At 36.4% G+C, this 24,522-nt stretch overlaps 1 protein-coding gene across 2 annotated transcripts; it reads right to left on the reverse strand.

The window, feature by feature from the left end:
• Positions 1–1,033: 1,033 nt before the first annotated feature.
• FRG1 (FSHD region gene 1) lies at positions 1,034–22,747 on the reverse strand. 2 transcript variants are annotated; one of them, XM_049631762.1, is made up of 10 exons: positions 22,672–22,740; positions 22,482–22,556; positions 20,152–20,222; positions 12,596–12,721; positions 11,273–11,330; positions 9,718–9,832; positions 5,608–5,712; positions 2,939–3,030; positions 2,336–2,446; positions 1,034–1,143 (listed from the first exon to the last, which is right to left on the reverse strand). In XM_049631762.1, the coding sequence occupies exons 2-10, from the start codon at positions 22,541–22,543 to the stop codon at positions 1,107–1,109; spliced, it is 777 nt and encodes a 258-aa protein (XP_049487719.1). In that variant the 5' UTR covers positions 22,544–22,556; positions 22,672–22,740; the 3' UTR covers positions 1,034–1,106. The 2 variants fall into 2 exon arrangements, with proteins under 2 accessions (XP_049487719.1, XP_049487717.1); XM_049631760.1 differs by having other exon boundaries at positions 22,482–22,747.
• Positions 22,748–24,522: the final 1,775 nt, after the last annotated feature.

The raw sequence follows: 24,522 nt of genomic DNA on the forward strand, positions 1-24,522 counted from the left end.
AGCTCTTGGAAATGGAGTGGCAAGTTAGGGCTAGTTCTACACCAAGAGCTCCTTTATAAGGTTGATATCGGTAGCTTAGCTTCCTTGCTGTAGAGGAGCCGTGTTACCCGAGAGCTGGTGACAGATGGAAGATAAAGGCTGAGAACTAGACAGGGTTTGGCAGCTTAAGTCAGGTCTCAATCCTGGCTGTGTATCATCAACGGGGAATCCTAAAAACATACAGATGCGTCAGCCAACCTTGGTCCTTCTGAAGCAGAATTTCCAGTGGTGAAGTCCAGGCATCTGAGACACAACCTGGATTTTGGAATACTCACAGAGTTAGAGGACATCTGGAATACTGTGTTCAGGAATTCAGAAAAAGGCTAAGAATAAAGATGTCTCAGCACTGCAGACATCAGCAATGTGTAGTGTCTGAATATCTTTAATAGCTCCGCTCCCATCCCATCCCATCCCACAAGTGAGGACAAAAGCATAATACCCAATGCACTGTGGGTAAACTGTTCTAAGTAGGGAATTTTCCCAATTTTACTCTTATCCTCCAATCTGAGCCTACTTGCTTTTTTGTAATGTTTCCTGTTCCCATTTCACTGCCTAATACCTGATTTCTTTCTCTCCTCCCAACCCCTCTGTCTAATAATCTGTTTGGTTTGTGTGATTTGGGCAATATTTAGAAAGCAGAATCAAAGCCTTGTTGACTGGATTGGGAGTTTCTAGCTTCCTTTTAAAGGTACCAATGAAGCACTGGTGGTAGAAAGTAAGTAATATAAACTAATACTGTAAAGCAGTAAGAGATTCATTCCATAAGCTTCACAGGAAACATGAGGTTCATAGAGTAGCACCTCATGCTTTAGGGCAGAAAATGTAGAAAAGAAAAAAAATTCTGTGGCATGTTGAGTATGTACTCAATGTTTCAATTCCACGTGAAACACTGCAGTTAACTAAAAAGTACATCCATGAAGATCTCAATTAAACTTGATTAATCTTATTTAAACTAGCTACGATTTCAGCAGTAATTCCATAATAGCCCAAGACCTCTGTAAAAACACTTCCATTGATTATTTTATTCAGAAAAAAACAATAGGGGGAGACAGAAACAAAAATTCTGGTCATTTGCAGTATCTATCAGCCTTCAATTTGGCTCTCCTGTTTAAACAAAGACAAATGATAAAAATTATGTAAAACATTCCATATATAGTCAGCTACTAAATATATACTCAAACTCAAATTGTGTTCTCAATTTGGTTTTTATATCACCATCCCACTTATATCAAAATATTTTAATTAAAATTTAACTTTTCAATGTTAGGTTTCATACTAAATGCATTCTGTTCTTATGAAAGCCTTTCCTAATCTTGAAGAACTGTTGCCTAAGAGCTTTTTAAATCCATAATAGAATTTTAATTGCCTCTGAATTTAAGCATGCCCTAAACTTCTATTTAACAGGGTGGCAATCTTCTATTTTCATAAGCGGTAAAAGTGACAACACACGGACCTTATGTCTTTTGTGTCCACATTCTGGTATTGTTTTTTTACATCCTATTCTTATTTCTTAAAACCAGATACAGGCTTTCTCAGCAGGAAAAATTCTTACATCACTTATTAACTTCAGATAACAACATGATCAACTCAGTTAACAGGAAATATATGCTGAAGCATCATCTTCATCAAGTAATGTAAAGAGATGTTTTAAGACTAATTTTGCAACACAGGACTTGAAGGAGTGGCAGATTACCACATTCTCTTTCCTTCTGGTGCTTACTTGATTTACAGTTCTAAATGTACAGCCAACCCTCTCTACTCATTTTTTTTATGTTATAAATCTAGGACATTACTTACCTAAAAAGGAATAGCAATAGATAAATATTAATAATGTGCTCTGATAAATATCCTGCACACTTCTAAATTCAACTTGGTTAAAAGTGCTTCCATTTCATTTATTTCATTTTATACTTGATAATTTTTAAACTGATTTATTTTTACTTCATTTTTAGGAAGCTGTACTACTCTACTAGAACCCACTGAGTTTTGAAATTTAACTACTTCTTTCTAATAGTTCTAAAAAGATGATGATAAATAAATTCATGAAGGAGTTTCAGTCAAACCTGAATTTCTTACCACAAAATATGTAAGTTTTTGAAACCTGGCTATTTTTAGATATTCTTTATTGGTAATGTTTTCCTAGACTTATGATGTCCTTTGTAAGTAACATTACCATGTTCACAAATTAGAAGATGAAAACTTAAGAACTGTAATAACTGAAAAAGAACACTGGTTACACATAAGCCATTTCTACTGGATCCTGAAAATGGCTGGAAATAAGTAAAAATATACCTACCTGTCCAGAAGTGTTTCATGTAAAAATCCATCCTTCCGGGCCTTTTTGAGAATTTTACTGTCTTCTTTACTTATTTTAAGTTTGTGGTCTTGGAAGCTCTGAAATTTCTTTCTGTTAAGAAAATGCCTTTCTTGAAAATCACCTCAAACTTTGATCATACATGTTTACTCATGAAATTACAAATATTTTAAAAGTTTTTCATTTATTTAAAAAAAATAATTGTATTTCTTTAATGACATACAGCTTTTCAGCTGCAGAGATGACCTCAGTGCTCCTCCCCGCAGAGGGCAGTGGCCTGCGCAGCACTACAAGGCCTCCCTTTCACTGAGGGGTGTTGGCCGGGGTCCCGAGTGCTGGCTCTGGAACATTGGGTCAGCATCATGTACTAATAAGCTATAGTCATTCTGTTAATGAACAGGGAGTACAGACTAACCCAAGTGACTTTAGCTTTGAAAGCCAGCAGGATAATTAGGAAAACTGAAGCTTTGAGAAAAGAAAAGCATTCAGCCTAGTTCTTTGTCCCAGTCTGTTATGCCTCATGTCGTTCAGGCCTTGAGAAGGACCCGTCTAATCTGTAAGGTCGAAAAGGAAAATAATACGTACACATAATTGATTTCACACTGTTTAACATTTCCTTTGTCTTCTTCTGGAATATCATCTTTTTTCTTAGTTTCTCTTTCAGCACAGGATCTAATCTGGACAATGGAGAGAACTCAACAGGTTATACGTGAATCTTCCCCTTCCCCACTTATTTCATAAGAACCCTCTAGATGATTTTTTATGCAAAAGAAGAAAACAATCAACTTAGCAATTAGATTCAGAAAAAGACAGGTTCTAGATATGTTTGTATATATGTTTATATATATGATTTATATAAATAATTGCTATTATGTTTCTCTAGAGCCCTTGCATCAGACATGGAGAAATTTATTTAGAAAAACATTTTATAGATCAGATCCTGCTGAGCATTTAGGCAATAATTTAATTTAATGGTGGCACCAAAGTAAATATTCAAATTATTCTGTAGTGTTTATTTTATAACACTGAAAATTTAAGATAGTAGTTACTTTACTTTGCATAGGCTATTCACAAATCCATTAAAATTTGTAACATTACACAACTCATTTTTACCTAATTGGAATACACTCCTTCTAAATCTTCCTTATGTCCTCATAAATTGTGACAGATATTTACTATCACATGCCATAAACTGATACAGCAAGTGGGATCTACGGAATAGGGCAAGAAGGGGACAGAAGTCAGGCCCTTGGAATTGGCAATTTGCAACCCGAAGGACTGGGATTCTATCTCCAAGGATTTACATCTCTGAAGTGAGCTTTGTGGCCCCGAGCCCAATTCCAAGACTGCTTAGAAAGCAGTGACCAATAAAGCATGCACCAATGCCACGTGTGTGACAGGTCTTAGTGGGGTCCTTACAGATCTGGGGAGATTACTGGCCAGTGCATGTGACAATACTGCACTACTTTCGGCAGAAGGGAATGTGCTCTGGTCGATAAGGTTAGGCTACAAAGGTAGATGGATGATACAGACTAGCAGAACCTGCGAAATAAAATGCAAGGTGGGAAGAGTTTTGGATTATCACTGCTCAGGGCTTCTAGATACTTGACTAACCAAATGAACCCAGGGAAATATGACAGGTACTTCATTTAACAACAGTTGTTGGGGCTCCTGGGTGGCTCAGTTGGTTAAGTGTACGACTTTGGATGAGGTCATCATCTCATAGTTCGTGAATTCGAACCCCGAGGTGGGCTCTGTGCTGACAGCTCAGAGCCTGGAACCTGCTTTGCATTCTGTGTCTCCCGCTCTCTCTGCCCCTCCCCCACTCATGCTCTCTCAAAAATAAACATAAAAAAAATTAGATATTTAGAAACAGTTGTAATTAGTGACAAATACAGCATAGTATTGTTTTTTCCATGAAGTGCAGAGTTACTGCATTTTATTTGCATCGTTTCTCTTCAAAAATCATACTTTTAGGTAAGTGAGAAATCCACCAGTATTTTTCTCACGACCTATTTCTGGAGAGGCGGTGTGGTATGCAATGTCAGTTTCCAGTCAGCTGGGTCTGGGTACATATCCCTGTCTCATTGTAGCTAGCTGTGTGACTTTCATGAAGTGACTGATCAAAATAGGTAAGGATATAAGGAGGGCTACAGGCCATCCCCTCAGAGGTAAGGTGACTAGCTACCTCCCAGGAGCACAAGGAAGATTCAAGATGATGCATGTGCCACCTTCAGCAGAGTGCCTGCAGCTACTTGCTTCTGCTTTGTTTTTGTTTTGTTTACGTAACTGCAAAGTGTTATGACTAACGCTTTTCATATACCTTGTAATTCTGCTTGTGGGAATGTGTCCTCAGATACACTTGCACAACTAAAGAAGGATGAATATTCAAAGTTATGTGTGTTACAGCACTGTGTGAAGGAGCAAAAGACTGGAGGGAACCTAAATTTGCATTTATAAGGAACTGATTAAATCAATTATGGTACATCCCTAAAATGGAATATCATGTAGTTGTTAAAAAAGCAAGAGAAGGGGTGCCTGGGTGGCTCAGTCAGTTAAGCGTCCGACTTCAGCTCAGGTCATGAGCTCATGGTTTGTGAGTTTGAGCCCCGTGTCGGGCTCTGTGCTGACAGCTCAGAGCCTGCAGCCTGCTTTGGATTCTGTGTCTCCCTTGCTCTCTGCCCCTCCCCCACTCACACTCTGTTTCTCAATAATAATAAATAAAATTAATTACTTAATTTTAAAGCAAGAAAAAAATTTCATACATCATGATAAGGGAAAATTTGCAAGAGACAATGTTAAGGAAAAAACTCAAGTTCTAAAGAGTGTGTATTGGAGGCTAACGTTAGTCTAAAAAGGTAGAAAATTATAAACATATCCATTTTTTATAAACTCTGGAAGGTACAGAAGGATAGCAGTGATGTCTTAATATGTTTGTATTTTAAAAATTTTGAACCATGTAACGTACCTATTTAGAAAACTAAATTTTAAAATTCAGGCTTTAAAAAGAAAATATAGGCCTAAAAAGCATGTGGCAAAATACTAATACATGGGGGTAAGATACAGAGTAATTTTTCTACTGCATGGTACAAACCACCCACCAGTTATGGGATTTATAATTAAAAATAAAGGTTATTTGGATCATAGTATAAAAAACTATGCATTACATCTTTAAAAGTGATGGCAAATGACTATTCAACATTTTAAAGAGATATATATGTGACATGTATTAATGTATAAAAAGTCATGACTACCTTTATCATTTCTTCTTCTCCTGCTGTTTTACTTTTCGCTTCTATATCACCTGCTTCGTTGCATCTAATAAAACAGCTATTTGAGGCCAATAGGGCCATTTTCCCCTGTAAAACAAAACAAAAAAGTCACAGGAATACCTACAAAATAATTCTTATATCTTGAGAATGAAATTCTACTCTTACCCCCAAGTCTAAAAGTAATCAGCAAAAAGAATTTGGAGAAAACATAGAAAATAAAGACATACAGAAAAGAAAACCAAATCACCTATAATCTTACTATTCAAAGATAACCACAATAAACATTTTCAGTATATTCATTCTGTTAATAAGATGAAATAGAATTGTTTCCTTTGGCCTCAAAGATCTATTGAGAATATAAATGATTTAGTTCAGCTGGAAAAATAGTTTTTAAAACAATACAAATTATAAAATTCACAGTTTACTCAAATAGTACTGTTTTAAGTAAAATTTTCTTCATAATTAGAAAATATAAAAATAAAAGCTAACTTTTGGTGCCTTTGAATTTACTGCTCAGAATGTTAAGAATTAATGTCTGAGGGACTTTTTTATGTGGACAGAAATATTCATACTCTTTATTTTTTTTTAATGTTTATTTTTGAGAGAGACAGAGAGAGAGAGTGCATGAACAGGAAAGGGGCAGAGAGAGAAGACAGAGGATCTGAAGTGGGCTCCGTGCTGACAGCCCCATGCGCGGTTCAAATACAAGATCATAACCCAAGCCGAAGTTGGCCGCTTAACCGACTGAGCCACCCACGCGCCTTGTCATACTCTTTTCAGTTGTTCAATGCCCACTGTGTTATACAGATTCTAAAAGGCAAAACGTGAAAACGAATTTTCTCGTGTATCTAAACCTAGATTTAATTAAATCTCCTTAACAAATATAAGGCTTAATTATGACTTGCAAAACTTTGAGTACCTTAAACGGACAAAATATTTACAAATATAATCATTACAAAATGTATGAATAACTTTATATCACACTCAATTACAAAAGGGCTAATAACAGTGGATGTGATTGATTTTCTTATTTTTTTTTTTTTAAGTTTATTTATTTTTGAGACAGAGAGAGACAGAGCATGAACGGGGGAGGGTCAGAGAGCGGGAGACACAGAATCAGAAGCAGGCTCCAGGCTCTGAGCCATCAGCCCAGAGCCCCACGCGGGGCTCGAACTCACGGACCATGAGATCGTGACCTGAGCCGAAGTCGGACGCCCAACTGACTGAGCCACCCAGGCGCCCCGATTTTCTTATTAAGGTGGCCAGGGCTGGGCTTTCTACCATCTGGACGACGCTTGGTGTGCGGGGTATGGCTGTATCATCCAGTGTAATTTAAACTCGTAATTTAAAGCTGAATCCCTCTTAGCAATCAAGTTTTCCTTGTTCCATCAGGAACTTTTATGTGTCTTTTTCATTTAAATATTAAAAGTTAGTGTCTTTCCCCAAAACAAAGTGCAATGAACTTCCCAAACATTCTGTATGAGTGGTAGTATCTGGGTTATCATCATGCTGGCCTGATGATACACTGGTCTTTTCTGTTGATAGAATTTGTATTGAAAGTACCTTATTATAGTGGTAAGATCACCTAGAAGGGGTTGCAACCCATAAGTGGTTCATGAAATCAATTTAGTGGGTCCTGCTCAGTATTTAAAAAAAAAAAAAAAAAAAAAAAAACACAAAAAAGGTACAACAGAATAGAAAATACTGAAGTGCACAACACGAAGATTAAATAGGTATTAAGTACAATGTGTGTACTGGGCTGCAACGTAAAAATGTTTTTCTCACTGGACTGAGGTCAAAGAAAGTTTGAAAGTTACTGACCCAGAGATTTTATCCTACGGGATGAGGGAATGAGTCTAAATAATTCTTTTGGGGGGATGTTTGGCATACAGAAACACCGTGGGATCCTATTTTGAATTCGTTATTGTCTATTCCCAATGGTTCTATGCAGTTACCAAACTCCTCTTCTACTGGTGGCTACCTATCCTTCCTCTTCTCAATACAGTACCTCCTTTTAGCTCTGTATGGATCTAAATATATAGAGCTATATAGAACTCTGTATAGAGCTTGATATAGTATCTCCTTTAGCTCGGAGACTGTTTTAGCTCTGGTATATTTTTGTTCAATCCTTACTGCTTACACAAACAGAAAAGGAACTTATATATTATAATTTTTTTTCTTTGGAACGTAGGTATTCTGAATAAACAGACATAGACTTAACAAAATATCCTTCCACTGCTAAGTGCCTATTTACTAAGATCAATAAAAACTAATATATTATCTTCATCCTTCTTTTATACTAAAACTATCTTTTTGTACACTATTTGCTTTTGAGTTTTACCATGAACTCAGATGTTTATAGACTAATTTGATTTCAGTGAACCATTATCACTATTTACTATTTTATGCACAGATTGTCACAAGCTGGCCATAAGCTTCCTCCACTGTTCTCTTACCACAGTCTCTAATGTTTTTGAAAGCATCCATAATTTCTCCTAAGAAGGTATTCCTGAACTATCCTATTTTTCTGCCCCAAGACATAAAATGGGCTATCCTCTGAGAAATCTGGAATCTTTAATGAAAAATAAGAACTGAATCCAGGCACCAAGGGTATACAGAAATGATGGTGGGCAAAAGTATTTTTGCTATTTTTGTTACACTATTTCCCCCCCAGTTTTATTGAGATATAACTGACAAAATCACTGTGTATAAGTTTAAGGTACACAGCAAAATGGTCTGACTTACGCATGTTGTGAAATGATTATTTCAGTAAGTTTAGTTAGACCCATCATCTCCTGCAGTTACAATAAAAAGAAAGCATAAAATGGAAAAAAAAAATTTTCCCCTTATGATGAGAACTCAGGATTTACTCTCTTAACTTTCCACTTTATTATATAGCAAGGTCAGCTGTGGTCCTCATGCTACACATTATATCCCTGGCACTTATTGTATTTATCTTGTAACTGTAAGTCTGTACCTTTTGGCCACCTTCCTCCTCTAATTCTTGCTCCCAGCACCTCTCACTCTGGTAACCACAAGTCCAATGTCTTTTTCTGAGTTTAAGTGATTTATTTATCTTATTATTATTATTATTATTATTATTATTTAAGATCCCACATGTAAGGGAGATCCTACAGTTGTCTTTCTCTGTCTGACTTACTTCACTTAGCATAACGTCCTCAAGGTCCACCCATGCTGTTGTACATGGCAAGATTTACTCATCTTTTATGGCTGAATACTATTCCATTGTGTGTATGTATGTATATATGTGTATATATATATATACACCACAACTTCTTTATCCATTCATCTGTCAGTGGATGCCTAACTTGTCTCCATGTCTTGGCTCTTGTAAATAATACCCCTATAAACATGGAGGTGTAGATACCTTTTCAAGTTAGTCTTTTTGTTTCCTTTGGATATATTCTCAGACACGAGATTGTTGGATCATGTGGTAATTCTATTTTTAATTTTTTGAGGAGCCTCCACACTGTTTTCCATTTGGCTGTACTAGTTTACAATCCCACCAACAATGCACAAAGGTTCCCTTTTCTCCACATCCTCAAAAGCGTTTATCTCTCGTCTTTCTGAAGATAGCCATGCTAAGGGTCATGAAGTGACATCTTACTGTGCTTTTGGTTCGCATTTCCCTAACAACTAGCGATGTTGAGCATCTTTTCATATACCTGTTGGCTTTTCATATATCTTTTTTGGGAAAAAAAAGTCTAGTCATGTCTTTTGCTCATTTTTTAAAACTGGGTTGTTTTTTTTGATATTGAGTTACATCAGTTCTTAATATATTTTGGATATCAATCCCTTATCAGAAATGCAGTTTGCAAATATATTTTCTCATTTTATAGGTTGTCTTTTCATTTTGTTGATTATTTCTTTTGCTGTGTTGTACTATTTTTTGACATCTTTTTTTGTGACATCTTTTTAAGGTTATGAGTTCGTATTGGTTTTCTCCAATTTAATGTATGATATTATTACATTCTTTTTTTGTTGTTTTTTAGAATATATACTCTCATTGACTGTTAAAGACTGTATCTTACCTTGACAAGAAGCTTTATTATAAACAACAATAGCACTTACATCTTGAAAGACTGGTTCCCATTGTTCTCTTGGTCCAATTGCATCCGAACGCCCCACAACAAGTCCATCTGAATTAATACCAAGGTATTTTCCATAGCCAGATTTCAGGGCAATTCTTTAGATTAACAGAAAAGAAATGTTACAGACTAAGAAAAAGAAAATTAAATATGGAACATAAAAATAAATGTGGGTGTGTATAATAAAATTCCAGAAAAATCCAAAAATTTAAAAATGAAAATTATCAAAAGCATATGTGCCTAGTGACTACCATATCAGAAAGTGTAGTTCTCTCGACATAATTTTATATTCTAATTATAAAGCTCCCGTTGCATGCTATCAAGTCACTTCCCAGAAAAAAAATTCTATCAACTTAACATTCTCACCTCAAAAGAGGAGAGTATTGTTTTATCACAGATCTTATTTAATGTTATAACTTTAAAAAAACTGGAATACAAGATATAGGAAAAATAGTATCCTATTTTATATTTTAATCATTATAAGTGACATTTGTACTTCTTTTTCTTTCCTTTTTAGTTTTTATCTTTTTGTTCATTTTTCTATTGGGGTCTATTTTTTTTTCTTAGTATTATGAATCCTATACACACATGTGAAGAATAAAAATTCATTGCTTGTTAAGGTTATTGCAAATATTTTCGTTTGCCCTTTTTATGTTTTTTCCCCCAGTTGTTAAGAAGTTAGTGTTTATTGATTATTCTTCTGCTTTTATTCTTCCACCATACTTATTTGCCACTGAAAGAAAGTATAGAAGTAATAATGTGATTTTGTTAAAGAAAAAAATATGGTTTCTAACTTCTTAGTTTACCAATCCTTTATGATGCCAAGGGATTGATTTTATATTCACTTATAGTTAATATAATACGAATCATTATCATGTTGATGCAGCTAATTATTAGAATACTGAAATTCCATTTCTGCGTGTACTACCCAAAGTATCATTCTGTACTTTTGCACTGTGAGAATATAAAAAGTCAGCTTATGAAATGGTTGTAAAAATAGTGAGTAAAATATTCTTTTGCTCTTTATGACTATGTAACATTCTCTACTGGTTTTAACAATATTCCTTTCTTCTATCTTCCTGTTTATCTCTTGACTTCTGACCAGTGAGTTTACATATCACAATAACATCAGACTCCATTGTGTCTTATATCTGTTTTCTTCACATGATCTTTCTTCTAATCTACATCTTATTTGGCCTGTGACAGTATTAATCTTCATTTTTTTCTAGCCTAATATTATATATTGCATACACGATGCTTTATTATATAAAGCATCGTGTATGCTTTTATTTGGAGCTTTAATTCTCTTTCGAAGACACAGTAACTGCAAATGAAATTTAATAATACCTAAATATGGGATATATACATATTCTAAGTTTAAAATTTCACAAAATACACTTCAAAAAGATTGTTTTGTTTTTTACCTCAAAATTACTCTGTGGAATTAAGTTGACTTAATTAATTAGCTATATGTTGGAATTTTTCAGTGAATAAAATGAAAAAAATAAAGGTTATTAATTATAGTTCAACTTAGTTACCTGGAATCAGACAATTTGACAGCTGTAAACTGCTCTGGAGGACTAGGGCCCTCATCAACTATGGAGAAAAAAGCATTTTGAAATAATTTGACATTTGTTACAAATATACATGTAAAGATATTCTTCAGCTTTAAAAAAAATATTTTCTCTTAAAATTAATTAAGAGTATTTTGATATTTTGATACAATATACTATTCAGATTCAAAGTATCAAGATCTACTTTATCTCCTTGTAACTACAATATTAGTTTTACATCCTGAATAGGTAAGTCAGCATGATGCTTAGGCTTATAAGATATTTTCTTTTTGGGGCACCTGGGTGGCTCAATGCGTTAAGCATCCAACTTCAGTTCAGGTCATAATCTCACAGTTCATGAGTTTGAGCCCTGTGTTGGGCTCTGACAGCTCAGAGCCTGGAGCCTGCTTCGGATTCTGTGTCTCCCTCTCTCTCTGTACCTCCCACATCGTGCTCTCTCTAAGAATAAATAAACATTAAAAAAAGTTATTTTCTTTTTGTGTTTTAAAATGCACTCAGTACAGGGATGCCTGGGTGGCATGGTTGGTTAAGTGTCCGGCTCCTAAATAAATAAAGAAAAAGTGTCTGGCTCTTGATCTCGGCTCAGGTCATGATCTTGCAGTTAGTGAGTTTGAGCCCTGCATCAGGCTCTGCGTGGATGATGCGGAGCCTGCTTGGGATTCTGTCTCTCTTTCTCTCTGCCCTTCCCCTGCTTGTGTGCTCTCTCTCTCTCTCTCTCTCTCTCTCTCTCAAAATAAATAAACTTAAAAATATATATATATAAAATGCACTCAGTACATAGACAAATAAGCACTTAGTATTTAAAAAAGTAAATGCTTTAACTTATTCAAGGGATGGACATTCAGACCAAAACATACAGCTTTTTATCTTCAGTTACTTCATATCTCATTAGTGCTTATTCTGATGTGCTAGAAGGAATAACAAAACTTTAAGTTGTCAATAATGCTCTAGGTTAGTTTTGGTAAGAGATCTAAAGAATAAAGGAATCAAAGCTTTGACTCAACCAGGTTTCCCTTTCAATTTAAATTATTCATATTGTTTTCAATTAATAGAGATACTCTTCTGGAACCATATAGAATGTTTTCAAATGCTTATGACTAAAAAAGAAGGATCTGTCAATATGTGGTAAATATTAAGGAAGGAAAAAAGGTGAAAAGTCAAATGCAATGGATTTGTTTCTTTGGAATATACTGGATATTAGTTAGAATTTGGCCTAAGTGAATGAATGTCATAAAATATATAGTGTCAGTGGTCTTTTCCTTCTCATTGCTTCTACTAGACACAAACCTTCTTTATGTGGAGCTCCCAGTGTAAAAAGTCCATTGTCAAGTGCGTGTATATAGGTTCCTTTATCCATTTCAATTGCTATGGTTCCTGAAATTTCACCAAAGTTTGTTACTGTCCACCAGATTCCTAAAAAGTAAAATCAGTATTTTAAATTTGTTAGATTTGATACAAATTATTTGTTCTTGCTGTTGTAACTTATTTTTTAAAACTTTCGACTTTGCAGTTGTAAGAAACAATACAGAACAATCTCTATACCCTTTATTCAATTCTCCCAGTGGTAACACCTTGCATGACTATATAGTACAATATCAAAACCAGGAGATTACCCTTTATACAAACCATGAGCCTTATTCAGATTTCATCAGTTTTACACATACTCATCTGGGTGTTTATATATGTATGTGTATAGATATGACTACCACCACAATGAAGATTACATTTTTTTCCTAACATGAAATAGCAGAGCATGTGAAGACACAAAATGATAGAGAACAGTCTCTTTCATTCCATCCCCCAGTCATCCATGATTACTTTTCAGAGGCAATGACTGTTATAACCTGTTTCTTATGTAACCCTCCAGAAAGACTTCCCAGCACAGTATTTTTTTTTTCAAGTTTTTATTTAAATTCCAGTTAGTTAACATACAGTGTAATCTTCATTTCAGGTGTATAAATTAGTGATTCATCACTTACATACAACACCCAACACCCAGTGCTCATCACAACAACTGCCCTCCTTAATACCTGTCACCATGCCCCCACCCACCTCCCTTCCAGCAACCCTCAGTTTGTCCTCTATAGTTAAAGAGTCTGTTTTCTGGCTTCTCCCTTTCTCTTTTTTCTCCTGTGTTCATCTGTTTTGTTTCTTAAATTCCACATATGAGTGAAATCATATGGTATCTGTCTTTCTCTGACTTACTAGGCTTAACATGATACTCTCTAGCTCCATTCACATCGTTGCAAATGCCAAGACTTCATTCTTTTTTTTATGGTCTAGCACAGTATTCTTAACCAAGATTTTAGATTAGAAACAAAATGAGAAGCTATATACACTAGATATACAAATAGAAATGGGTTTCTTTTTTTTATTCATTTTAAAATTCAAGTGTAATTAATATACAGTGTTACATTAGTTTCATATGTACACTATAATAATTCAGTAATTCTATACATTTCTCAGTGCTCATCAAGATAAGTGTACTATTTTTTAAAATTTTTTTAATGTTTATTTATTTTGAGAGACAGAGTACGAATGAGCAGAGAGAGAGAGAGAGAGCAGAGAGAAAGGAAGGCAGAGAATCCAAAGCAGACTCCACACCGTCAACACAGAGGCCCAATGTGGGGCTCGAATTCACAAACTGTGGAATCATGACCTAAGCCGAAATCAAGAGTTGGACGCTCAACCGACTGAACCACCCAGGTGCCCCAAGGTAAGTGTACTTTTAATTCTCTTTCACCCTATTCCCCTATTCCACCTATACCCCTATTTATGCTGCACATAAATGCAATCCCTATCAAAATACTAACATTTTTCACAGAATTAGAATAATCCTAAAATTTATGGAACCACAAAAGATCCCGAAGAGCCAAAGCAATCTTGAAAAAGAAGAACAAAGCTGGAGGTATCACAATCCTAGATTTTAAGATATATTACAAAGCTGTGGTAATAAAAACATGATACTGGCATCAAAACAGACACATAGATCAATGGAACAAAATAGAGTCCAGAAATAAGCCACACTTTTATGGTAAATTAATTTATGACAAAGAAGGCAAGAATATAGAATGGGGAAGACAACCTTCAACAAACGATACTAGGGAAACTGGACCTCTTTCTTACACCATATACAAAAATAAATTCAAAATAAAGACCTAAATGTGAGACCTGAATCCATAAAATTCCTACAAGAAAACATAGGCAAGTATCCATCCCTCCCGATTCTTTGACATCAGTCATAGATACATTTTTCTAGATATGTCTCCTCTGGCAAAAGAAACAAGAGCACAATTAAACTATTGAGACTATACCAAAATGAAAAGCTTTTGCACAGTGAAGGAAACCATCGACGAAACAAAAAAGGCAATCTACTGAATGGGGGAAGCTAGTTGCAAGTGATACATCCAATAAGGGGTTAATATCCAAACTGTATAAAGAACTTACACAACGGGCTCTGTGCTGACAGCTCAGAGCCTGGAACCTGTTTCAGATTCTGTGTCTCCCTCTCTCTCTGACCCTCCCCTGTTCATGCTCTGTCTCTCTCTGTCTCAAAAATAAAAAATAAACCTTAAAAAAAAAATTAAAAAAAAAAAAAAAGAACTTGCACAAGTGAACACCAAAAAAATCCAAATAATCCAATTAAAAAATAGGCAGAGGACCTGAATAGAAAATTTTCCAAATAAGACATAAAGATGGCCAACAGACACGCTGAAAATGCTTAACATCACTAATCATGAGGGAAATGCAAATTAAAACCACAATGAGATAGGATTTTAACACCGGTTAGAATGGCTAAACTAAAAAAGACAAGAAATAACAAGTGTTGGCAAAGATGTGGAGAAAAATGAACCCTTGCGCATTGTTGGTGGGAATGCGAAGTGGAGCAACCACTGTGGAAAAGAGTATGGGGTTTCCTCAAAAACTTAAAAATACAATCGCCATGGCATCCAGGAATTCCACTACTGGGTATTTACTCAAAGAAAACAAAAATACTAATTCAAAAAGATATATGCATTTCTATGTTTATTGTATGAGTTTGTTTCTGGGCTTTTTGTTCTTTCTGTTCTATTGATCTATGTATTGTTTTTATGCTAATACACAACCTTTTTGATTAGTACAGCTTTGTAATAGTTTGAAATCAGGAAGTATGGTTCCTCCAGCCTTATTCTTTCTCTAGCTTGTTAGCTATCCGGGGTCTTTGTGGTTTCATACAAATTTTAGGATCGTTTATTCATTATTTGTGAAAAATGCCACTGGAAATTTGATAGGTATTGCAGTGAATTTGCAGATTGCCTTGGGGTAATTGCTTTTAACAGTTTAATTCTTCCGATCCATGAGCATGGGATCTCTCCATTTATCTGTTCTCTTCAATTTCTTTTATCACTGTCATAGTTTTCAAGTACAGGTCTTTCACATCCTTGGTTAAATTTATACCTAGGTATTTTATTCTTTTTGGTGCAATTGTAAATGGGATTAATTTCTCTTTCTGGTAATTCATTATTAACATACAGAAATGCAACAGATTTCTGTATGTTTATTTTGTATCCTGCAACTTTACTGAATTCATTTATTAGTTCTAACAGTTTTTTGGTAGAGTCTTTAGGGTTTTCTATATATAAGATCATATCATCAGTCTATAGTGACAGTTTTATTTCTTCCTTTCTGATCTAGATGCTTTTTCTTTCTTTTTTCTTTTTTGCCTACTTGCTTTGGCTAGGATTTCCAATACTGTGTTGGATACAAGCGGCAAGAGTAGGTATCCTTGTCTTGTTCCTGGTCTTAGAGGAAAAGCTTTCACATTTTCTCTGTTGAGTATGAAACTAAATTGTACTTTAGCTAAAGAAGAAATGTATCAGTCATTAATAAGATATTAGATGGACATTAAGGAATTCTTGTTAATTTTGTTAGGTCTGATAACGACATACTCTTATGTATTAAAAGGCAGAGCAAAACAGAAGAGAGAGAGAGACTGACTTTATAAGCAATGTACATTTATGTATATACATGGATAGAATGACATAATACCTGTGTTTTACTTTAAAATTCTCCAGGGGATGCCAGCATGGTTTAGTTAGTTGGTTGTCCAACTCTTAATTTCAGCTCAGGTCATGATCTCATGGTTCATGAGACAGAGCCCTGTGTCAAGCTCCACGCTGATGGTGTACAGCCTGCTTGGGATTCACTCTCTCCCTCTCTTTGCCCCTCCCTCTGCTCGTGCATACTCTCTCTCTCCCAAAATAAATAAATAAAACATTTAAAAAAATAAAACTAAACTAAACTAAACTAAAATAAAATAAAATAAAAATTCTCCAGAAAGAAGTGCGTATAGGGTATTATTTCAGAGTGGTAAAGTATGTAAATGAAACAAGACTGTCAAAATAATGATCATTACTAATGATGGGGGTATGGGCACATGGGAAATTCATTATTTTTTTCTACTTATGTATTAGTTTGAAAATTTCCATACAACAAAGTTTTTAAAAATTGAATTCATCACACTGCACAAGATTTCCTATTCATCTAAACAGGGAAGGCTTTTTGTAACCAATAAAAAATTAGTAAAATTTTCACTTATATGAAGTTGGACTTTACCTAATGTTATATATATAAATTAATTCAAAATGGATCAAAGACCTAAATTTATGAGTTAAAACTATAAAACTCTTAAAAGAAAACATATGGTAGAAGCCTCATGATATTAGATTTGGCAATCATTTCTTTCGTAGGACACCAAAGGCACAAACAACAAAAGAAAACTAAGACAAATTAGACTCATCAAAATGAAAATCTTTTGTGTACCACAGGACATTATCAACAGAGTAAAAAGACAACCCACAGAATAGGAGAAAATATTTGTAAATCACACATCTATTAAGGGATTAATATCCAGAATATATAAAGAACACTTGAAACTCAGTTCAAAAAATGGGCAAAGGACTTGAATAGATATTTCTCCAAAGAAGATATACAAATGGCCAATGAGCACATGAAAATTGCTTGATATTGCTAATCACTAGGGAAATGCAAACTGAAACCATAATGAGATACCATTTCATACCCATTATGATGGGTATTATCATGAAACCAGAAATAATAAGTGTTGGTGAGGATATGGAGAAAATGGAACCCCCATGCACTGTTGGTGGGAATGTCAAATGGTACAACCACTATGCAAACGGTATGGAGTTTCCTCAAAAAACTGAAAACGGAACTACCATATGATCCAGCAATTCCACTTCCAGATATATGACCAAAAGAATTGAAAGCTTTGCTTTGAAGAGGTATCTGTACAGCCATATTCATCGCAGAATTATTCACAAGTCAAAAAGTGGAAGCAACCCATGTGTCCATTGAAAGATGAATGGATAAATGAAATGTGGTCAATGTGCACAATGGAGTATTATTCAGTCTTAAAAATGAAGGAAATTCTGACACGTGCTACAATATGGATAAACCTTGAAGACATCACCTGATTTCAAAACATTATGAAGTGACAGTAATCAAGACAAATGTATCAGTAGAATAACAGACGAATCAATGGAACAGAAATATGTCAATACACATAAAGTCAACTGATTTTTGACAAATATATCAAAGAAGTTTAATGGAAAAGGAAAGTGTTCAACAGTGGTGCTGGAACAATTGGATATTAATATGAAAAAATAAAAAAAAGAACCTCTGGGGCGCCTGGGTGGCACAGCTAAGTAAGCATCCAATTCTTGATTTCAGCTCAGGTCATGATCTCAGTTTGTGAGTTCAAGCCCCAGGTTTGGCAATGTGCTGAGAGTGTGGAGCCTGCTTAGGATTCTCTTTCTCTTCCTCTCTCTCTGCACCACCCCCCTCAAAATAAATAAATAAACATAAAAGAACCCTGACTCCTTACACCATACCAAAAATTAATTTGAAATAGATCACAGATCTAATGTAAAAGCTAAAACTATGAAGATTTTTAAAGAAAATATATAAGAATTTCTTCATGACTTTGGGGTAAGTGTTAATTTCTTAGACTGAAGACATAAGGTGGTAGCCATAATAGAAAAAAAAAAGGTAATAAAGTTTTATAAAAACTAAAAACTTATATATATATGTATATATATATATCAAATAATGATGTTGTACACCTAACACTAATACAATGTTACATGTGAATTTTATTACAGTTGAAAAAAATTTCTAACTTTTGCTTTTAGAAAAATTCCATTTCAGCAAATTAAAAGTCAAACCACAGACTGGGAGCAAAGACTGATAACAGAACTGTATTAATTCTTGGTGAGGGGTATAAAATGGTGCAACCACTTTCAAAAATTCTTGGTGGTTTCTTATACAGTTAAATATTCACCTATCTTTTGGGGCGCCTGGGTGGCGCAGTCGGTTAAGCGTCCGACTTCAGCCAGGTCACGATCTCGCGGTCCGTGAGTTCGAGCCCCGCGTCGGGCTCTGGGCTGATGGCTCGGAGCCTGGAGCCTGTTTCCGATTCTGTGTCTCCCTCTCTCTCTGCCCCTCCCCCGTTCATGCTCTGTCTCTCTCTGTCCCAAAAATAAATAAAAAACATTGAAAAAAAAAAAAAAATATTCACCTATCTTTTGACATAGCAGCTCCATGTCTAGATATCTAGCCAAAATATTTACTCTAATTTGAGAATTGTTGATTTGCTATTTCAAAATAAAGTGAGATTTTCTAGAATATTAGCTTTATACCATTTCATATAAAATGTAAAGGAGCCATAATTTATGAAATTTCAAAATGCGACTGGTCCAGTTTTAAAAGAGGAAAAAAATTGCCTTAAAGTATAGATGTGGGGATAGAAGGACTGAATAGAAAACAGGATGGTTATATGTGTTTGGGTCAGTTTATCTCTGGTACCATTTACTATCTCTGGTACCATTTACAGGCCACTGAGATGCTCTGTTCTGTTCAATTAAGATTTTCATTCATTTCACGGTATACAAAATAATCACTTTTACTATCCATTACTGTTCCTTTAGGGACATGCATATCACTGGCTTCTACAATTAAAATGCATAGACGTTCAAAGAAAATAATTTGTGAAATATATTTGATTAGATAATATTTATAGCAGGTCTTTAAAATTATGTTCAGAATCTCTAGGATATTATGGCATTATCGTATTTTAAATCAGAGAGCTGCGTTTCCTTTCTCTGTGTTTTGTTCTGATGATGAAAAAAAGGGATCAGTGACATCTCCTGTGGCAGACAATAAAAGGGATCCACAGTGTAAATAATATTGAACACTTTAAGAAAACTATAAACAGGTCATAAGTTCTTTTGACTTTCTTTATACTATTTAATCCCTAACTAAGAATTTTTTTTTTTTTTTTTTTTAATGTTTATCCATTTTGTTGAGACAGAGAGAGAGACAGAGCATGAATGGGGGAGGGTCAGAGAGAGGGCGACACAGCATCTGAAACAGGCTCCAGGCTCTGAGCTGTCGGCACAGAGCCTGATGCGGGGCTTGAACTTCCAGACTGAGAGATCGTGACCTGAGCCGGAGTTGGATGCTCAACTGAATGAGCCACCCAGGTGTCCCTAAGAAAATATTTTTAAAGGCATCTCAACCTGTGTTAACTTTTTGCAGAGTAAAGTATAGAAAACTGGGGGACCTGGGTGGCTCAGTCAGTTGAGCATCGGTCTTCGGCTCAGGTCATGATCTCGTGGTCATGGGTTCAAGCCCCGTGTCAGGCTCTGTGCTGGTAGCTCAGAGCCTGGAGCCTGCTTGGGATTCTGTGTCTCCCTCTCTCTGCCCCTCCCCCACTCATGCTCTGTCTCTTTCTGTCTCAAAAGTAAATATAAACGTAAAAAATTTTTAAAAAGTAAACTTACCAACAATATCAAGCTGAGTTTCTTCATCTTCTTCTCTTTTTCTCTTCTTCTCTTTGCTCTTTTTCTTCTTACTGCAGGAGATAATTCATATAGATGAGTTTAGAAATATGAATTTGATGTTAAGTATCACAAAATGGAATCTTAGAGGAATCTTTTAAGCTGACCATAGATTTATGAGTTATTGATTTACAGTTATCTACACTGATATACCCTCTTACTTCTAATCCTGAGAACTCACTTCTGATCCTGTATGTATTGTGTTATAGTTAAGAGAACAGACTCTGGGGCCAGACTGCCTTTTTAATCCTGATACTGTCATTTCTGAGCTCTCTGACTTTTGGAAAACTACTTAATCTCTTGTCAGTTTCTCACCTATAAAATGAGGATAATAATTTAACTGCTCTTAAGGTTACTGTGAGGACTGAGAGTTAACTCACACCTTCATATATTGCTGGTAAAAATGTAAAATGGTATAACCACTTTAGGAAACAGTTTGGGGTTCTTCAAAAAGTTAAATACAGAGTTACCATATGACCTAACAATTTACTCCTAGGTATATACCTAAGAGAAATGAAAACACATGTCGACACGAAAATTTTATAACAATATTCATAGCAGCATTATTCATAATGCCAAAAAGTGGAAACAACCCAATGTCCATCAACCATTGAATAGATAAACAAAATGTGTTGTATCTATACAGTGGAATATTATTCAGCCATAAAAATAAGAGTAGTGATACATGCTATAATGTGGATGAAGTCAGATACAAAAGGCGGCATACTGTAGGACTCTATTTATAGGAGATATTCTGCACAGACAAACTGATATGGACAGAAAGCAGATTAGGGGAAGAGTGAAATGGAGAGTGACGGCTAATGATTATGGGGTTTCCTTCTAAGATGATGAAAATGTTCTGCAACTTGATAGTGGTGAACTTTGTGAACACACTGAAGACCACAAAACCGTACTTTAAAAGGTGAATTTTATGGTATATCTATTATATCTCAGTAATAAGAAAGAAAAAAATCCAGGGGTGGTTAAAAAAAAAGTTACAAGCAAAGTGCTTAGAATAGTTCTTGGCACGTAGTAAGTGCTGTATGTGTGTTAATTAAGATAGAGTTGTGATAATTATAAGATACACTTGTTTGTATTTTCACCATAACATAAACTTTCAGAAGTTAACTCCCATCTCTCCTGTAAAATCAGAGAGTACAAGTTTCAGATTTATTCCGGATAAATTCTTTGTGATTCCAGACTCCGAGGCAGAGTTCCCAAGGGCAAAGTTTTCAGCTTGCTCCTTGACACTTTCATCTTACCTAAAAGTACCAAACACTGTCCCTGAGACAGGATGAAATGCTTAACGCTTGTATGAATAATCAATCCTGAGCAAATCGGCCAGGTATAAAGAGAGGTGGAGATTGGAATGGGCAGATACCTTTTCCTAAAAATCTACTAATTATAAATCACTACAACCTTTGCTTGCATTTGGCTCTAGTTACTGTACATGGTATCTAATCCTAAGAATTCTTTTATAGTACCACTAATATTTCCTAATAAATGAGTAAATGGAAGTTCAAGAATGTTAACGAACTTGCCACAAATCGCAAAACTGGTGCCAGTCACCAGTGGCAGTCGCCACTGGTGGTAGTCGAGATGGGAGCCCATATCCCTCTCAAAAGACACATCTGCATATTGTATTAAATTAATTAAGAATCTGGGCGCCTGGGTGGCTTGGTCGGTTTTGCGGCCGACTTTTCGCCGGGCGACGATCTCGCGGTCCGTGAGTTCGAGCCCCGCGTCGGGCTCTGGGCTGACAGCTCAGAGCCTGGAGCCTGTTCCGGATTCTGTGTTTCCCTCTCCCTCTGCCCCTCCCCTGTTCATGCTCTGTCTCTCTCTGTCTCAAAGATAAATAAACGTTAAACAAAATTAATTAAAATCTTTTGGGGGAGGCAGGAGACAAGAGTGAAAATAATGGCTTTTAATAAAGGAATTCATTGTTATGGCCTACATCATAAGACTAAGACCCCATCATGCGAAGGTCTGGAGGGGAACCTTATCAAGGGACCCAAACTCGTGGCTCCTGGGTCTCGCTCTCCTGTCTCCTCCCTTTTGAAGGCGCGACAGTCATGGCGCGTCTCTGGGGCGGCGTCCGTCCAGGTCTGTCCAGGTGCCAGGAACGGAGTCGCAGCATCAATCCATGTGGGACCAGGGGCCAGGCCCAGGGGCTGGGAGCATGAATAACAGCTCTCTTAAGGCTTCTGCAAGAGTCTCCGCGGGGGAGGGGAGGGCGGAGTACGCACAAACTCCCGCACAAACTTTGGTCTTACCTCTTAGCCTTGGTTCCCTTGAGCACAAGTTTGGTGGACTTCACATAGGAGTATTCGGCCATGATTCTGGGGACACTGTATAAAGAGGTGAGAGCGGGCTCAGGGCAAAATACCTCCACCGGAGTAGGCACGCGCGCAGGAGTGCCAAAAATAGAAACAGAGGGCAGACCCCCTGGAAAGCGCAAGTTACCGCGGGAGTGAATCCCTTCTGGGTCCTCGGTGTTTTTCACCCGATCATTGAATTCTACTTCCTGTTTACTCTCTGGGAGTACGGCAACTGCAGAGGGCCGAAATACGTCAGGGTTCATTTGCTTGGGGCTTCTCGAAGCAAGAGCGTCAGGAGAGAGCGCCCTCTGGTGGGCGTAAAGGGTCTAATAGCTGTGGTTGGCACCTCAGCTCCTCTTGTGGTTTTCTCCTGCTAGGTCACCCGGGTGGGCGGCAGTTTGATGGGCAAGAGGGTGAAATGACTCAATCAGTGCTTCTCCTTCTACTAGCTATGAACTGGGCCTGACTACCCGGCGCGGCAGAATGCATTATTGGGCCTTGGACGACTTACAAGCCATTTCGATTCCATAAACTCTTCTTGTATTAACTAGGGAGACTTGAGTAATGTACAGGAAACAGCTAGGGAGTAAAATAAAAGATAATCACGTACATAAATTTGGGCCACAGATTTCACAAGCGCTGTAGGAATGTGGGTGGAGGTGGGGTGGGAGGTGGACGTTGAAAACTAACAGAATCAGGGAAGTCTTTCTGTGTAGGGTGGGTCTTTTGAGATGTTTTCAGTGTCACTAGTTCTCCTGCCTGCTCCAATCTCTTCGACAGTTCCATAGTTCACCTCTCTGATTCCATTTTCTCCCGCTTCCAAACCATCTCCTATAATGCTACCCGAATGATCTTTCTAGAGAAAAAGCTGCTTATTCTCCTATCTGAAATCTATTTAAGGCAGCCTATTACCTTTGGGAGGGAAAATCCTGGAATCATTCAATAAACTATTGAGTCTGGCATCTTTTCCCACCACTTAACCTTTTGCCATCTTAGTTCAGGTTACAGCAAATCCTTGGAAATGTCTGAATGCTCTGTGTTTACTTCTGTTTGCTTCGAATGCTGCCCTTTCCTCTTTTCCCACACTCTTCCCTTGGCCTTGTTTTTCAGTCTTTAAGACAAACTCAGGCATTATTTGTTCCTGTGAATATTAATAAAGATAAGCCTCACTAAAATGGAGAAAGGAGGAGAGTAGAGCAAGTTAGAAGGGGAAGCCTTACCCCTCGACTTCAATTACAGGAAGAATTGTCAATTACAGAAGCCAAAAGAAGAATCATCAGCAGGAAAGATCACCACTTATAGGCCCCAGCAAGGGAAAGATGTACTTTGCATCTCCTACAAGATATCACTACCCCTGCAACTCAGCCCATTAGAAACCATCATCACCAGGACGTCTGCTTTTTTTCCCCAATGGACTTTTGTTCAGAACAATGCCTTCCAGCTTCCTCCTTCTGCACAAAATAATGTTCCTCTTCTCTGCTTCTTGGACTTGCCCATGGTTTTGCCGTAGCTTGTGTACCCCAAATTACAATTCTTGGATAAATTATTGTTGAATAAATCCACTTTTATTTTTCAGATTAGCACTCCCAAAAACCATCTTTGAATGATCTCCTGCATGACTCGTTCTGAAGCTAATTGCATGCTTTTTCAGGGCAGGAACATATGTAGCTTATCCATCTTTGTTTCACCTATACCCCTCCCAATGCCTGCTTCAGAGTAGACCCTGTGTAAATGTCTGTTAACGTGTTAAGATTCTGAAGCCTGAAGTTTAGCTGTGGGATAATGAAGAGAGTGGAGCATTTAGGAGTTAGACTTGACTACTCAGGAGGGGTTGTGGTAGAAAAACAGGAGGAAGAAAATTCGATGGGTAAAGAATATCATATCATGGAGGCCACTGGAGGTCCATTTCTTATTTATATATCAGCCATCGATGCAAAGACACTGTGTGCTTGGTGATAGAGAATACAAAAGATGCTTCGACTCAAGGCCTGATCTT

The sequence above is a fragment of the Panthera uncia genome, chromosome B1, assembly GCF_023721935.1.
Source record: "Panthera uncia isolate 11264 chromosome B1, Puncia_PCG_1.0, whole genome shotgun sequence".
Classification (NCBI taxonomy): domain Eukaryota; kingdom Metazoa; phylum Chordata; class Mammalia; order Carnivora; family Felidae; genus Panthera; species Panthera uncia.